Raw genomic sequence first — 16,048 nt, 5'->3', positions numbered from 1 at the left:
TAGAACTACAAGATATTTAGAGATCAATCAGAATCAGAAGTCCAGAGATTAGCTTTGAGGAGAGCCAAGAATGCCCAAAAATTGTATGCACAATAGTGTGTGTGTATAAGCTTTTCATCACAAGAACTCATCAGTTGACCAAGGGATCTGTGATCCAAAAATTATAAAGATCACTAGGCTATTTTCACAGATGAGGAAAAAGGCCCTGGAGTAGTAAGTAACTTGCCTGAGGTGTTAGGAGGAAGTCAGTCTGAGATAAACGTGATCATGTATGTGGAAAAGCACAGTGACTGCATATATAGAAGGTACTTATTAAATGTGGTTAAATTCAACTAATTGACACTGAAGTATCAGAGACTACACTATTAACTTGGAGGAGACATTTGCAGTTTTTAAAGTTTGCAGGCCCAAATGAATTAGACTGCAGACCCTTTATTGGTAGATTTGTCTGGGAGTTTTCAAAGGGACTCCAGAGCAGCTCCCATGCAGTTCCCCTTCCAGCAAATCAGCTATTTCTGGAAGTTCCACCCTTTACAGCTCTAGCCTGTCTCTTTTTTTTGTAAACTAACTCCCGTCTCATCTCTGTTACATTTACTCTCCAAACATTAGACTCTGAATCACACTGGGCATTTGTCTGTCTAGGACAGTGTTTTAAACTGAAATTCAGGACCATTAATTAATGATGAAATCATTTTGGTGGGTAACAACTAAAAAAATTTTAATGTTTTATTGAAGTAAAACATACAGAAAAGTAAATAAATCATAAGTACATCATGATATATTTTCACAAAGTGAAGATGCCTATATAATCAGCACCCAGATCTAGACTCAGAACATACCAGAACTCCAGAAGTCCCTTGTGTCTTCTGTTCACTCCTACCCACTTAGAACTACATATAAATAGCGTCATACCTTCTCTTTTGTATTGCTTCATTTATTTTGTGAGATTCATCCATGTCATTGCATATAGTGTCATTTTTCCACTCTCATGCTGTGTAGTATTGCATTGTAGGCATATACCACAATCTCTATTCTGTTGAAGGACATTTGGGCTTCTCCAGTTTGGGGCTATTACAAATAGTGCAGTTGGTGTTTTTACAGAAAAAGAAATGAGGTAAAAACATGTATGTAATATATAATAAAGAATATGTCTGTCTTTGACAAACTTTAGTTTTAACTATGTATATTTATATACTGGGTTCTAAGTGATAAAGTTGTGTTAACACCTTTATTGAGATATGTAATTCCACTTGAAGTGTGAGAAACACTGCATCGGTCACTGTCATTCTGAGTGAGAAACAGTTCTTCCTTTAGAACTCATCTGTAAGAAAGGCACCTCATTCCTAGCCTTATTCAGCCATTAAACTAATAACTATTATTTTTCTTCCATGAGTCTGGCTGTGTGCTAGGTACTAAGGATACACATATTCCTTCATGAAGCTTACAATCTCATGAGCTTAGTCTCAATCTGAATGAGCCCCAGCTAACTAGGAGAATTGTTTCTTGGGCCCCAGAATGAGATTGTAGTAGATGGGCTCTCAGCATAGATTGTTCTCTAAGCCACTGCCCTAATTATTTTGTCGGATGTTCAGGTTTTATATTTATAGTTGGCCCTTCATATTGGTGGTTTCTGCATTCACAGATTTAATTAACTGTAGATTGAAAATATTCAGGAAAAAAACATGAATTTTAAAAATACAGTATAACAACTATTTATATAGCATTTGCATTATATTACATATTATAAGTAATCTAGAGATTATTTAAAGTATATGGAGGCCACAGATAACATTGTACTGAACAGGGAAAGATTGAAGGCATTTCCTCTAAGATCTGGAATAAGACAAGGATGCCCACTTTCACCACTGTTATTCAATATATTACTAGACACCCTAGCTAGAGCAATTAAGCAAAAGAAAATAAAGCACATCCAGATTGGAAAGAAGAGGTCAAATTAGCCTTTTTTGCTGATGATCTGACCTTATACTTAGAAAAACCTAAAGAATCCACCAAAAAACTGTTAGAACTGATAAACGAATTCAGTAAAGTTGCAGGATACAAAATCAACAGGCAAACACCAGTTGCATTTATATATGCCAGCAGCAAACAATCTGGAAAAGAAATCAAGAAAGCAATCCCGGTCAGCCATGGTGGCTCATGCCTGTAATCTTTGCACTTTAGGAGGCCAAGGTGGGCAGATCACTTGAGGCCAGGAGTTTGAGACCAGTCTGGCCAACATAGCGAAATCCCTTCTCTACTAAAAATACAAAAATTAGCCAGGCGTGGTGGTACACACCTGTAATCCCAGCTACTCGGGTGGCTGAGGCATGTGAATCACTTGAACCTGGGAGGCGGAGGTTGCAATAGCTGAGATCGCGCCACTGCACTCCAGCCTGGGCGACAAAGCGAGACTGTGTTTCAAAAATAGATAGATAGATAGATAGATAGATAGATAGATAGATAGATAGATAGATAGAGATAGATAGATAGACAGACAGACAGATAGCAATCCCATTTACAATAGCTACAAAGAATTTAAAATACTTAGGAATCAATTTAACCAAAGAAGTGAAAGATTTATAAAACACTGTGAAAGAAATTGAAAAGGACACTAAAAAAGGGAAGATATTTCATGCTTATGGATTAGAAGAATTAATAACATTAAAATGACAGTACTACACAAAACAATCTACAGGTTAAATGCAATCCCTATCAAAATACCAATGATATTCTTCACAAAAATGGGAAAAAAAATTTAATGTGTAGGTAACCACAAAAACTCCTAAATAGCTAACTCAATCTTTATTAAAAAGAGGAAAGCTGGGCCGAGTGTGGTGGCTCACGCCTGTAATCCCAGCACTTTGGGAAGCTGAGGCAGGTGGATCACCTGAGGTCAGGAGTTCAAGACCAGCCTGGCCAACATGGTGAAACCCCGTCTCTACTAAAAATACAAAAATTAGCTTGGCGTGGTGGTGGGCGCCTGTAATCCCAGATACTTGGGATGCTGAGGCAGAGAATTGCTTGAACCTGGAAGGTGGAAGTTACAGTGAGCCGAGATTGCACCACTGCACTCCAGCCTGGGTGACAGAGTGAGACTCCATCTAAAAACACACACACACACACAAAACAAAGCTGGAAGCATCACACTATCTGATTAATCAGCATGATACTGGCATAAAAACAAACACACAGATCACCAATGAAACAATAAAAAACCCAGGTATAAAGCCAGGCATTTAGGGGCAACTTATCCTTGACAAAGGCACCAAGGACATACGCTGGAGAAAGGACAATCTCTCCAATAAATAGTGCTGGGAAACTGGATATCTATATGCAGAAAAATAAAACTAGACTCCTATCTCTCATCATACAAAAATCAAATCAAAATGGATTAAAGGCTTAATTCTAAGATCTGAAACTATGAAACTACTAGAACAAAACTTGTGAAAATGCTTCAGCACATGGATCTGGTCAAGGCTTTTTTGTGTAAGACCTGAAAAGTACAGGCAACCAAGGCAAAAATAGACAAATAGGATTATAGCAAGCTAAAAGGCTCTGTACAGCAAAGGAAGCAATCAACAGAGTGAAGAGACAATCCACAAAATGAGAGAAAACATTTGCAAACTACCCATCTAACAAGGGATTAATAACCAGAATATATAAGGGACTCAAACAATTAAATAGCAAGAAAACAAATAACTCAATTTAAAAATTGACAAAAGATCTGAATAGACATTTTTCAAAAGAAGACATACAAATGGCCAACAGATATTAAAACAAAACTCAGCCTCACTAATCATCAGAGAATTGTGAATCAAAGCAATAGTGAGATATCATCTCACCTCTGCTGAAATGGCTTTTATCAAAAAGACAAGCAGTAACAGATGCTGGCAAGGATGCAGAGAAAGGGGAACTCCCATACACTGTTAGCAATGTAAGTTAGTACAGCCACTGTGGAGAACAGTATGGAGGTATATCTAAAAGCAAAAAATGGAACTACCATATGATTCAGCAACCCACATATCTAAAAGAAAGGAAGTCAATATATCAAAAAGACATCTGTACTCCCATGTTTATTGCAGCACTATTCATAAAAAACAAAATATAGAATCAACCTAAGTACCCATCAACAGATGAATAGATTAAAAATGTGGTATATATACACAAGGGAATATTATTTGGCTATAAAGAGGTATGAAATTCTGTCATTCATGGCAACATGGATGGAGCTGGAGGACATTATGTTAAGTGAAATAAGCCAAGAATGGAAAGACAAATATCACATTCTCACTCATGTGTGGGAGCAAAAAAAAGTTAATTTCATGAAGATAGAGAGTGCATTGGGTAGTTACTAAAGGCTGGGAAGGATAAAGGAGAGGAGGGAATGAAGAGAAGTTGATTAATGGGTACAAATACATGGTTTGATAGAAGAAATAAGACCTAGTGTTAGGTAAATCAATAGGTGATTATAGTTTACCACAATCGATTGTACATTTAAAAATATCTAGAAGAGAAGAATTTAAATGCTTCTAGCATAAAGGAAAGACAAATACTTAAGGTGATGGATATTCCAGATACACTGATTTGATCTTTACAAATTATATGAATATATTACATTGTAGCATGTATCCTAAAAATATGTACATCTATTATGCATGAATTTAAAAATATTTTAAGTATATGGGAGGTTGCATATAAGTTATATGCAAATACCCTGCCATTATATATAAGGGATTTGAGCAACCCTTAAATTTTGGTATACTGGGAGTCCAGGGGTGGTCCTGAAACCAATACCCCATAGATAATAAAGGATGACTGCATTTCTACCAGCTGGTTGGGTGTTTGTATATAATGTAAAAATGTGCTAGAAACATAAAAACGTAAAAACATGAGATGGATGAAAACAAAATTCTATAATTTTCTTAACTTTCATTGCTAGACTGTCAGATTGGACACCATCAGATAGTAGATAGAGCTCTAGACTTGGAATCAAGAACCACACTTGAGTCCTGGTTTGACATCTACTAGCCATTTGTAAACAAGGACAGAAATTCTTTCTCTGTCTCTCTCAAATAAGATGATATTAGTGAAAGTACTTTGTAAGCTAACATTGCTGTTCAGAATGACAAACAAAAAGTAACCCTACATCCAAAGAGCAATTTTCAGCTAACAGAGCACTTTTACAAGTATGTATGGATTCTCTTGTTCTAATTTTTTATATGCATCAAATACCCTTTCTCACAGTTGTCTCTAGAAAACTGTCGCCTCTCCTCTAAAACATTGTTTGTTTCAACTTTTTTTCACAAAAACTTACAAAAAAGAATCATCAAGAAAAGATTGAACATGCAACTGGCATACTGGGTTCCTCTCATATAATGTACATAGTCCTACAGTATATAACTTGGAAAGACATCTCTGTGGTTATTAATGTACCTGGAGGCTAATCACAACTAAAACTTAAAACTTGACAGCCTGCAAGTGAGAGAATTGTAGTTCCAGAGTACCAAATTCAAATCAGTGGGTAGAAGCTACAATAGGTAAATTTTTCATTCAATATAAAAACGAATTTTCAGTTTTTTAAATGGTTCGGGTTGCTTTGTCAGGTAGTGGGCACCCTAACACTGAACACGTTCAAGGGAAGACTGAACAATGACCTGTTAGTCATGCAGTAGAGGAGAGTTCTGCTTTAAGGGACTGAAATGTTTCTACCTGGGAGAATCTATGCTCCCAATACAGTTTCTGACATACACATAGACATGTTAGGATTTATTCTGTTTCTCCCTTCTACCACATTTTATAACTTTTTATTCTATTCTCTCAGTAACTTATAACCCTTTATTGTACTGAGGAATCTGCCTAGTCATATTATTGCACATATTTTAGGGTGACAGCTCTCTCCAGCCATAATGAGTTCTGGAGATTATAGTCATTTGTTAGTACGTGAACTTCGACCTGAGGCACTGCCTTCTCCCTCTTATGTACCCAGAATAGCCTATCTTATTAGATTGCTTATGGATTTCTGCTTCATGGTTTTTCAGTTAATGTACTGGACACCCTTTAAAAAAACAAAACAAAACAAGAAAACCTTTCTGCTACTCCTCCAGAATTGTTTTCTGTCTTGGTAAAAAAAAAAAAATTATGCTTTTTCCAACTTTGAAGGAACACAAAGTGCTGTTGTTGCTGTTGCTGAAACAAAGGTCTTCCATAGGAAAATTCGATCCTGAAAACTCAGAACAGTTTGCCTAAGCACTGCTTATAGTACTGCAGGATGGTGCTTATCCTCGCTTCTGTTTCAGTTCTCTCAGCTACTGGAAGAGAAAAACACCCTTTCCATTCAGCTCTGCGATACCAGTCAGAGTCTTCGTGAGAACCAGCAGCACTATGGTGACCTTTTAAATCACTGTGCAGTCTTGGAGAAGCAGGTTCAAGAGCTGCAGGCGGTGAGTAAGGAGAAGGTGAGAGACTGGGAAAAGTGTGATGACATTTAGTGTAAGTGGTGGCAGTATGGAAGAAGTTGCGGAAGAAGTTAATGTAATTCGGTGTCAGGGAAGAAAATGAGAAAGAAGAAACAGTTAATTGACATGGGAATAAGGTCTGAGAAAAATTACAGTGAAGCAATTAGAAGAAAAAAGATCAGTGAGATGGTGGGAGAGAAGTCAAAACATGAGTAGGAAACAGCGATGACTGAGACTTTTGGTACTCTGAAACAGAGGAAGTGCTGATTTTGCTTTAAGCAATAAGAAAATTGTAGGAAACTTTGGACCTGAGAAACGAAACAGGCAGCACTGTTGACAGCCAGGGAGAGGAGTGCAGCATTGAAGTTGGAGGAGACTGAGAATTAGTATGAAGACATATAGGATACAGAGGAGGAGAAGGGGTTTGGGAGGGGCTGGCGAGCAAGGGAAGGATCAAAGTGGCATCTGGAAAATCCATAAACATCCACAGCAGACTTAACTTTTTTTTTTTTTTTTTAAGACGGAGTCTTGCTCTGTCACCCAGGCTGGAGTGCAGTGGCACGATCTCATCTCACTGCAACCTCCGCCTCCCGGGTTCAAGCAATTCTCTGCCTCAGCCTCCCGAGTTGCTGGGATTACAGGTGCCTGCCACCACACCTGGCTAATTTTTTTGTATTTTTAGTAGAGACAGGGTTTCGCCATCTTGGCCAGGCTGGTCTTGAACTCCTGACCTTGTGATCCACCCGCCTCGGCCTCCCAAAGTGCTGGGATTACAGGCGTGAGCCGCGGTGCTCGGCCCAGACTTAACTTTTAAGAGGAGAAATTCAAGAATGAGAATCTGGGAGAAAAATCTAATCAAGATGAGAGTTTTATGTAGGTGAGTAATCTGCTAGAGCAGAAGCTTCTGACTTCTAAATTTGGACTTGAGAATTATAAGCGGGGATAATCCTCTGTAAACGAGCTCTCGTTTTGCTCGAGTACACTTTCTTAAGAGCTTTCGTCACTGAATTACTAAGCTTATTCTTCTTCCAGGGGCCACTAAATATAGATGTTGCTCCAGGAGCTCCCCAGGAAAAGAATGGAGTTCACAGAAAGAGTGATCCTGAGGAACTAAGGGAGCCACAGCAAAGGTAGGGGAGTGGCTCTCTCAACCCTGGAGCATACACTAGAGTCCAGAAATTAGGCAGTAATCTAGATTTAACTGGAGTCTTTTATATGGAGTTAATATGTCTTATTAGCCTCACAGAAGTGATGTGAGGATCAAACAGTAACAATAATAACTAACATTTGTGTGTGAAAAGTTTGTAAAACAAAAAGAGCAACACCAACACACACACACACCACTAACAACGATTCTATGATAGTAAAATGAAAGATAATCAGTTCCTGAAATTTCTTTAGGTATTTTCTGCAGCTTCATTTAATCCCTCTACAACTTTGCTTTTAAAATACCGTGTTCAGACAGGCTTCTATGAATTTTCTTGCTTTACAACCTTATGAAGACTTTGAATCCCTTGTATTAGCAACTGTGTTCTGCATCTAGTGATACTCTTTGTTTTCCTTTCATCCTGAAGCTTTTCTGAAGCTCAGCAGCAGCTGTGCAACACCAGACAGGAAGTGAATGAATTAAGGAAGTTGCTGGAAGAAGAACGAGACCAAAGAGTGGCTGCCGAGAATGCTCTCTCTCTGGCCGAGGAGCAGATCAGACGGTAAAGGCTGAGGGATATCGCCTCTGTTTCCTTCCGATCCTTTCTGATCATACTCATGTACATTTCCTGCCAGACTCAGGATTTCTTAAGATCTTTTTCTCATCTTGAGGTAGTTGCTGCAATGAGTTTACCAACATTGTGGGCACCCAAGAGAACACTGTACTTTTGGGAGTGTAGGAGAGTCAGTGTTTTCTAAAACAGTTGTTCTTAGAGAATAATAATGATATCTACCATTATTGAAAGATATCTTATTTCATCCCAACAATAACTATATGAGGTAGGTGTTGGGTTTTCTAGAGGACCAGGTAAGTGACAACTTCATTTTCTACCTGAGATCTGAATCCATTGAAATCTTTTTTAAAAGATTAAAAGATTGAGAGATTAAAAGACTGCTTTAAAAATGATGTTAAAAGAATGTGCCTTTTCTATTTGTTGGCAAATGCACTTCCTAACCCTGAACTTCCCCTCCCAGTCACAGACAATGTTGGGCCAAGGTAGACCTCCTTCACAGAAAATCCTACTCTTGCCAAACTAGAGCATTGGAGTAACAGAGCGAACTGTGCTTCCTGTGAGCAGTTTGCTCCAAGTGTAATTCGGAAGGGCAGAGCTACACATCCCTCGTTCCTTATTCTCAATTCATCAAAAGAATCACTATGCATGAGAGGATAGAGAGTTGCTACAAGTGTTTTGCTGCTGGAAGTCCCTTTCCATGGAAAATACCGTTAAAAGCAGGCACTTTGATTATATTTTGGGAGAAAGCCACCTATGTATATGATCACTTTCCTCAGAGAATGACATTTCTGATATTAATGCCTTCTTGCAAACTTTATGTAGCAGAGGTGACAGCCCCATTGAGTGGGTCTTACTTGAGATACCTTTCTTTCCAATCCAACATATTCACAACCTCTTAATTTTCATCACCTATTCAGGCCTTGATATGCAGCTTCGAGGGTGGGCCAGCTTTGCTTAAATGCCTTGTGTGGTGTCTTGCCATCTCTGCCGAGCGTTTTCAGGCCTGTGGCCCCGTGACTGTTTGTCTTCCACTTGCTATGGAATTGTTTAGACTGGTGAAACCTGGCCAATGGGGAGGTTGATGTCCCTCTTGTGTAACTAACCTGACCCAAACCAACTGAGACTGCATGTGTGGGATGATGATTCTTGAGCCTGTGGGCAAGCCATATTAATTCAAGCCACAATTCCCTCTTTAGCCCTGATGCGGAATGGAAATTGGGGTAGCTAATTAAGGGCTGCCTACTTAGTCCAGGTACTACCATTGTAACATTAGAATCTCATATGTACTCTATAGAGCAGGTGGAACTCAGTGGCCTTCCAGTATAAAGGCAGCCAATACTATCTTCCTCATCAATACCTACAGACTTCCTTCCTCAGCCTAGCCTACATTGACAGACTGACCTCCATGGTAACAGACCATGCTGTTCCAGATCAAAGCTGCTTCTGAAAAGCTTATCGCATGGAGGAATAGACACAGAAGGTGTATTCTTTAGTCAGCCTGGCTCTCAGGAGGGAAGCAGGAAAGAAGGAACTACACTGTGCATGCTCAGTTTCTCTTTCTAGACTTACAAATTGGATTATTCTCTCCTGGAGAAAAGAATGTGTCCTGCAGAGATCCCAAGAGTATTACACTAATGGATATCCATTCATAAGGAGAAAGCACGAAGAATGGAGGAAAGGGTTTCATCCTCCCTACCCCAATGAAAAAGTTCATCCCTGTAGGCAAATGCTTGATCAAATGTGCTGTTACATGCAGCTCCTTTGTTCGTTTGACATAACCATTGAGTGAGTAATGACAGCCTCTTCATTAAATGGAGAAGTTCCAGTATTAAATAAGCAAATCAGCAAAAACTGAGCCAGAAGGCAGTAGAGACTGCCAATTCAATTTAATTTTTTTAGTTCAATTTAATTTTTAAAACCCCACAGAAATCTTCCTTGGATGCTTTTGCCTATTAGCCTTTAATAAAAGAAAAATATATATAACGAGTTTCTCCAAGTCAGGTGTGTGGTGGAAAGAAGAGTGTGAGGCTTGAAAGACAAAGCTGGGTATTGAATTCTGGCTCTACTGCTTACTGGCTGTGCCTCCGTGGGCAAGTAATTTAACCTCTGTAAGCCTTAGCACTTTGAAGATAATAAGACCAACCCCAAAACCTGAGGATTAAATGTATGTAAAGCACCCAGCCTAGAGCCTGATACACAGTAAGTAGGCAGTCAATTCCTGAGTTATCATCACATTTTGCTGCTGCTGAAGGAACGTATCTGCTGGTACCCGCCTTGCATCGGGTTATGTCTGTGGGAGCAGCTTTTGCTACAAGTCTCCTCCTGTGCTGCATTGTGTGGCAGGATGACTGGGAAGACTTGGCCTGATCAGCCTCTCATGCTATGAACCAATGCTATGCCTCTTTTTTTTCTCAACTCAGGTTAGAGCACAGTGAATGGGACTCTTCCCGGACTCCTATCATTGGCTCCTGTGGCACTCAGGAGCAGGCACTGTTAATAGATCTTACAAGCAACAGTTGTCGAAGGGTAAGAAGGAAAAAGGATAAAGAGAGGGTGTTCTACTATCAGACAGGGCTGGCTATATTGGGGGCAAGGAGCTGAGGAGAAGGAATGTGAAGTCCAGCCACTGAACAGCTGATGAGTCTAAGGCTGGAAGGGTGGGGAAGATTAGAAGAACCTGGTGGAATTTGCCAAGTTGTTGACTCTGAGGCAACTTTCCTCTCAGGATACCCCTTTCTACAGTGGTTGGGTCAGCTTTGCTTAAGTGCAAGACTACTAGGAGGGAAAGCAGCGTAGCCCTATAGGGTGAAAACTCTCTGACTTTCACATTTTTCTTTCAGACCCGGAGTGGCATTGGATGGAAGCGAGTCCTGCGTTCACTCTGTCATTCACGGACCCGAGTGCCACTTCTAGCAGCCATCTACTTTCTAATGATTCATGTCCTGCTCATTCTGTGTTTTACGGGCCATCTATAGACTTAGTTGTTACTCTTTGGACCACTCGCCTCAGAACTTGGAATTCTCTCACCTCTAACATCAGAACTATCAATTCCAGTGGAACAGTCTTCCCATTTACAGGTCTTCTCTCCAACTCTCCACGGAAAGTGCCTGCAAAAACAGAGGTGGATACGAGGACAGGTTGGAGCTGCAGGGACTGGCGAGCCTGCTTTCTTCTACTGCCCTGGGCCCGAACACTTCTGCTTAATCTGAGAATCACAGCTGGTTTGTTGAGCCTAATATTTGTTGAGATTTTGCAGGACCCTGATCTTTTGTGGTCCTGTAAAAGATACTGAGGAATGTCAGCTAAACCAAGAGGATGGTTTCAATAAACCTAATAATCTGAAGTTCAGTATCATTTTGATTGATAGCTTTCTTTGCCTCATTTGCCTGTATTTTCTCCTGTTTCAGGGGGAAGGTGGCTCTGCCATAAACAAAGTTCAGGGAAATGAACACATCACCTCATAGGACATCTGATTTAGGTCTCTTGCAGAATACGGTGGTGAGAGCTGAAGGAACTCCCTAGGGGTTTTAGCTATTAGATCACCTGGGAGGACAGCATCTTCTTCCCTGCCAATTTCAGATATAATTGGAGGGAGAATTTCTGGTCCTAGACTATAAGGATAGAATCCCCTTGCTTTTGCCCTTGATCACATGTATACTAAGGTATTAAGTGGCCCAAGTCTTTCCTTTCACCAAAGGGCAGGGAGAAGCGTCTATGGACAGCAGGGTTCCAATTCTTGTCGTTCCAGGAATATCTGGATATTCCTGGAATGTGGGCCCTGAGACAGTGCCCAGGGGCCACTGGGAGCCAGTATTAGGCATTGACTGTCAGCCAGGAGTCTGACTGGTCTAACACCACACTGCAACTCCTGGCCTCTTGAAGTACTAAACTACTTTGCTGTTAGTGAGAGTTATTACAGTTTCTCAGCCCCATTGTCTCTGTCCTCTGTGGCAATGGAAGGAGAATATAGGGAAGATAAAATTAAATATAGACAGACCTGAGAAGGACAGCCAGGATTGAATTCCATTTGTGCCTATTCCCTGCCTCCCCTCCCCTCCCCCACCCTACCAGTTGGTTATTTTCTCCCTACTGTATACGTGATGTGTTCACTGCCTATTCTCTCCCTAAAGAAGAGAGAAGACCGGTGGGCTGACCGATCTGCTCTAAATCTACTTTGGTGATTAAATCTTGGTCACAACATCCTGGGAAGTTTCCTGAACAACTGTAAAATAATAAAATTATTTTCAGAATGAAGAGTTTGTGTGTGTGTGTGTGTGTGTGTGTGTGTGTGTGTGTGTGTGTGTGAGTGAATGGATATGTGCACAGGTGCTTCAGTACCTGTGTTTGCATGCTGGCGGGGTGGAAGGTGGGTAAGAGAAGTAGGGAAGGAGGTAGCCAGAAATAGTTACAGGGGTAGAAAGCTCTACATATTCAGGCTTTCTTCTCATTGGCCAATATCAGTGACAGCTGCAGGCATTCTTCCAGCCTTAGCTGCTAGACCCCAGGTGATGAATGCAGTGAGGAAAATCTATCCTAATACTGAATCAAATACGCTGGGCCTTAGGGCATGAAATTGATGCAGGTCCATGCATGGTCCTCGGAGAACTCTTATCTAGCGCATACTGAAAACATTAGACCCCTAGGGATCCCTCTGGGTGGGAATGGGAGAAGAGAAGCTTAATAGCATGTAGCAGGTTAGATGGGCATTATGTTTTGTTTTGTTTTGTTATGTGTTTTGAGACCGAGTTTCACTCTTTCGCTGAGGCTGGAGTGCAGTGGCACGATCTTGACTCACTGCAACCTCTGCCTTCCAGTTTCAAGCGATTCTTCTGCCTCAGCCTCCCAAGTTGCTGGGATTACAGGTGCCTGCCACCATGCCTGGCTAATTTTTGTACTTTTAGTAGAGATGGTTTCACTACGTTGGCCAGGCTAGTCTCAAACTCCTGACCTTGTGATCCACCCGTCTTGGCCTCCCAAAGTACTGGGATTAGAGGCGGGAGCCACCATGACCAGCTATTACGGTTTTTTATATTAAGTTGCTGCTTGAGAGAAGCTAGCTCACTTTCTCAAAGTACAGTAAATGGTTTAATTGAAGCAAGTCTATCTGATTTCAAGGCCCGTTCTATTTCTGTGTGATACACCTCACTACCTCATCAGTAATGAACTTGTGACATTTGCTAAAGAAAGATGGGGCTTCTTGGTGTCATCTCTGATTAATTTCTAGTTTCTCCAGAGAACTATGTACCTGGATGGTGTGTCACAGTATATAGTCTAATTCGTATTTTGACACTACATGAGGATTCCAAGTGATTTTACAAGACTATTTTCCCTTCTACAAATGTACTCTTCCTTATAACTTCGGTACCACCACGATAAATAGGTAATAAAGTAGGAGGGATAAATAAAGCTCCCCCAGGCATAGAATCCTTAGATTTGGAAGTGACAGAGGCTTCATTTTCCTAATGCAGAAAAGTGCCTGTATCATGGGCCAGTTTCATCTAGTCCTGCTTAAACTCCTTGGAGAATGCACCGTTGTGAACAAATCAAGAAGTCCACAGACAATCAAGATTAGGAGAGGCTAGGTCAGATACAATAACAGACACCCTCAAATTCGCAGTAGCCAAAACAAAGGACTATTTAGTGAAAGACTCCAATTCCCTCACATGGTGGATGGGACTCCACTTGTGTTCTTTCTCACTCAGGGACTCAGTCTGCTGGAGGAGCCAACATGGAGAATTACAGGTTGCCTTGGGCAGTGGTGAAAGAGCATAGCAAAGCTTGCAGTGGTCTTACGGTCTCCGCCAGAAAGTGGCATCTGTCACTGGCCAAAACAAGTCACCTCAGCACGTCTGACTTTAAGAGGGAAGGGAGGGGCAGCAAGTCTTGACACGCAGTGAAACAGGAGGCCACAAAGACCTTCCATCAGGTGACCAGCACCTGGTTCTTTCAGAATTCTTCCTAATATCTGGAGCCAAATCTTTAGTTTGTTAGCTCAGACTTCACAGTGCCCCAAACAAGCTAGGAAACTTTCTCCTTCCATGTCTTGCCTTTTCCCTTATGAGTTATTCCTTCTGGCATTCAACTGGTCGATGTTTATTTGAACATCTATATGAAAACTCCACTTTTAAGTGCTGTGGGTAATATAGGGGTGAGTTTCTTTTTAAGTCTCATGCTTCAAAATCCACATGTGAATGACTTCTCCCATAAAGCCTTTCTTGATGAATACATCCCATACCAAATGCTCTGAATTCCTTTACAGTCTCAAACGTAACTGCCACCCTATTTAGGATACAGTGCTGTTCTATGGAATTCTCTAATATGTTTTCTGGTTGAATGTTTGTTTCTCTCACTAGATTACAAAGTCAGAGTTAAAGCAGCATTTTCTATGACTGCCCTATGACCCCCATTGTCAAAACCTTGCAAAAAGACCAGGCACAGAAACATTTAATCCTTTTAAAATTTAAGTGTCTAAAGCAGAAGGAACTGACTCAAATATCAGGAAGTAGCTGTGAGGATGGGGTGGCAGGAAATGACGAAAACCTGAATACGGAACTGAAGCAGCAGCTCAGTTTCTCACTCCGAAGTGGCAGCAGCCAGAGAGGGAGTCGGTGTGGACGCGAGGAGCCGGGCGCTTAGAACAGAGGCTCACACAAGTGGAGGTGGGTACTCTGAGCCATGGGACAGTCAGGAAACACAGTAATTGTTGAGGAGGAACCTACCTGGCTCTTAGTCCTTGGTGATGGGCAAGGTCACCACTAGTAGGCTTTTATCCTTTTATGGCCAGAAGGCCTGGTTGTGAGTGGTTGTAGCAAATCAGCATCTGGAGATAGAAACAGAAGGGAGGGACTTAAACTCAAGGCAAATGATTCAGGAGCCATCTAGCACAGACGTCAAGCAAAGTGTTGCCTGGTTTCTGCTGACAATCTACGACCCACTCTAAGGCATGTCTCCCCTAGGTACTGAGTTGGGAGGAGGAACACAGGAGAAGAAAACAGTGTCTGCCCTTGAAGAGCATATGGTCTCAGGAAATGTAACAGATAAGGAAGTAGTCACTGATGTAAAGTAGCACTGAGTACCAAGTGCTGATGGAGCCCAAGAGAAGGCATGATGGTTCTGCTGGGGCTAGTTTCTGTGATTGTAGATCACAGAATCCCCGAATGTCAGAAATCAAGGAGACTTTACAGATTAGCTAGGTTAACCCCTTCATTATTTTCCACTGGGGAAATCAGAGATAATTGCTGATTTGGCAAATTATTCAAGTTGGTATTTATTAATCGCCTGGTCTCATACCTGGCAAATGAGTACCTACTCTGTTGATGCCCTTGTGATGGTCTCTCAGAGGCTTAGTCATAGAGCTAGGGTGACAGCCAGGGCTTCTGACTCCCAGTCCGTCTACTTTGATGCAGGAGGTCAGCATCGCACCAAGGCCTCACCAGATTACTTTCTGGTTCTCACCTCTAGATAGCACTTCTTACCTTTCTGGTTTCTGGTCAATAGGTCAAGGATATTAGATAAATTGTCTCTATTTCAGAAACTCTTTATTTCAAAAATGGGTGAATGGAAGAGTCAGGCTGAGGCCTCAGAGGAGCCACAGGAAAGAGGATGGGACCATCAGTCCTCATTGCTTCCTTATTGCTCATGACTATTTCAGAAACTTCTCCATTCCAGTTTTGTGTGTGACAGTCCTTTTGTTGCACAGCAGCCCAGGAGCCAGGGGATGAGAAGTAGAGGGGTAGTAAGGATGCAGGATTCTAAGTCTTGTTTTGCTGTCTCCACCCGCGTCAGGGAAAGCCGAGCTGCTTTCAGCCGTGACTCACGGCTGACTCAGTCAGTATCTGCCCAGTGTCCCCTTAGCATCTCTTTAACTGATTT

General features: G+C 41.2%; 2 protein-coding genes across 16 annotated transcripts in view; both read left to right on the top strand.

Annotated features, from left to right (window-relative positions):
* The window catches only part of GOLGB1 (golgin B1), a 94,561-nt gene extending 83,037 nt beyond the window's left edge, over positions 1–11,524 (top strand). For 11 of the 14 annotated variants that reach the window (XM_073009758.1, XM_073009759.1, XM_038003400.2 and 8 more), the window contains 5 exons: positions 6,297–6,455; positions 7,488–7,585; positions 8,030–8,164; positions 10,597–10,702; positions 11,017–11,524. In XM_073009758.1, the coding sequence (XP_072865859.1) occupies positions 6,297–6,455; positions 7,488–7,585; positions 8,030–8,164; positions 10,597–10,702; positions 11,017–11,151 (633 nt within the window). In that variant the 3' untranslated portion in view covers positions 11,152–11,524. The remainder of the gene's footprint in view (positions 1–6,296; positions 6,456–7,487; positions 7,586–8,029; positions 8,165–10,596; positions 10,703–11,016) is intronic. The other 3 variants (XM_007985649.3, XM_007985646.3, XM_007985642.3) reach the window with 1 other exon arrangement.
* A 3,199-nt stretch (positions 11,525–14,723) lies between these two features.
* Positions 14,724–16,048, top strand: part of HCLS1 (hematopoietic cell-specific Lyn substrate 1) — a 29,870-nt gene continuing 28,545 nt past the window's right edge. The window contains exon 1 of one of the 2 annotated variants that reach the window (XM_007985651.3): positions 14,724–14,835. The gene's annotated coding sequence lies outside the window, so the exon portion shown is untranslated. The remainder of the gene's footprint in view (positions 14,836–16,048) is intronic. The other variant, XM_007985652.3, reaches the window with a different exon arrangement.

The sequence above is a fragment of the Chlorocebus sabaeus genome, chromosome 22, assembly GCF_047675955.1.
Source record: "Chlorocebus sabaeus isolate Y175 chromosome 22, mChlSab1.0.hap1, whole genome shotgun sequence".
Lineage (NCBI taxonomy): Eukaryota > Metazoa > Chordata > Mammalia > Primates > Cercopithecidae > Chlorocebus > Chlorocebus sabaeus.
The sequence above is the reverse complement of the archived record's forward strand: the minus strand, read 5'-3'. Positions and strand labels throughout refer to the sequence as shown.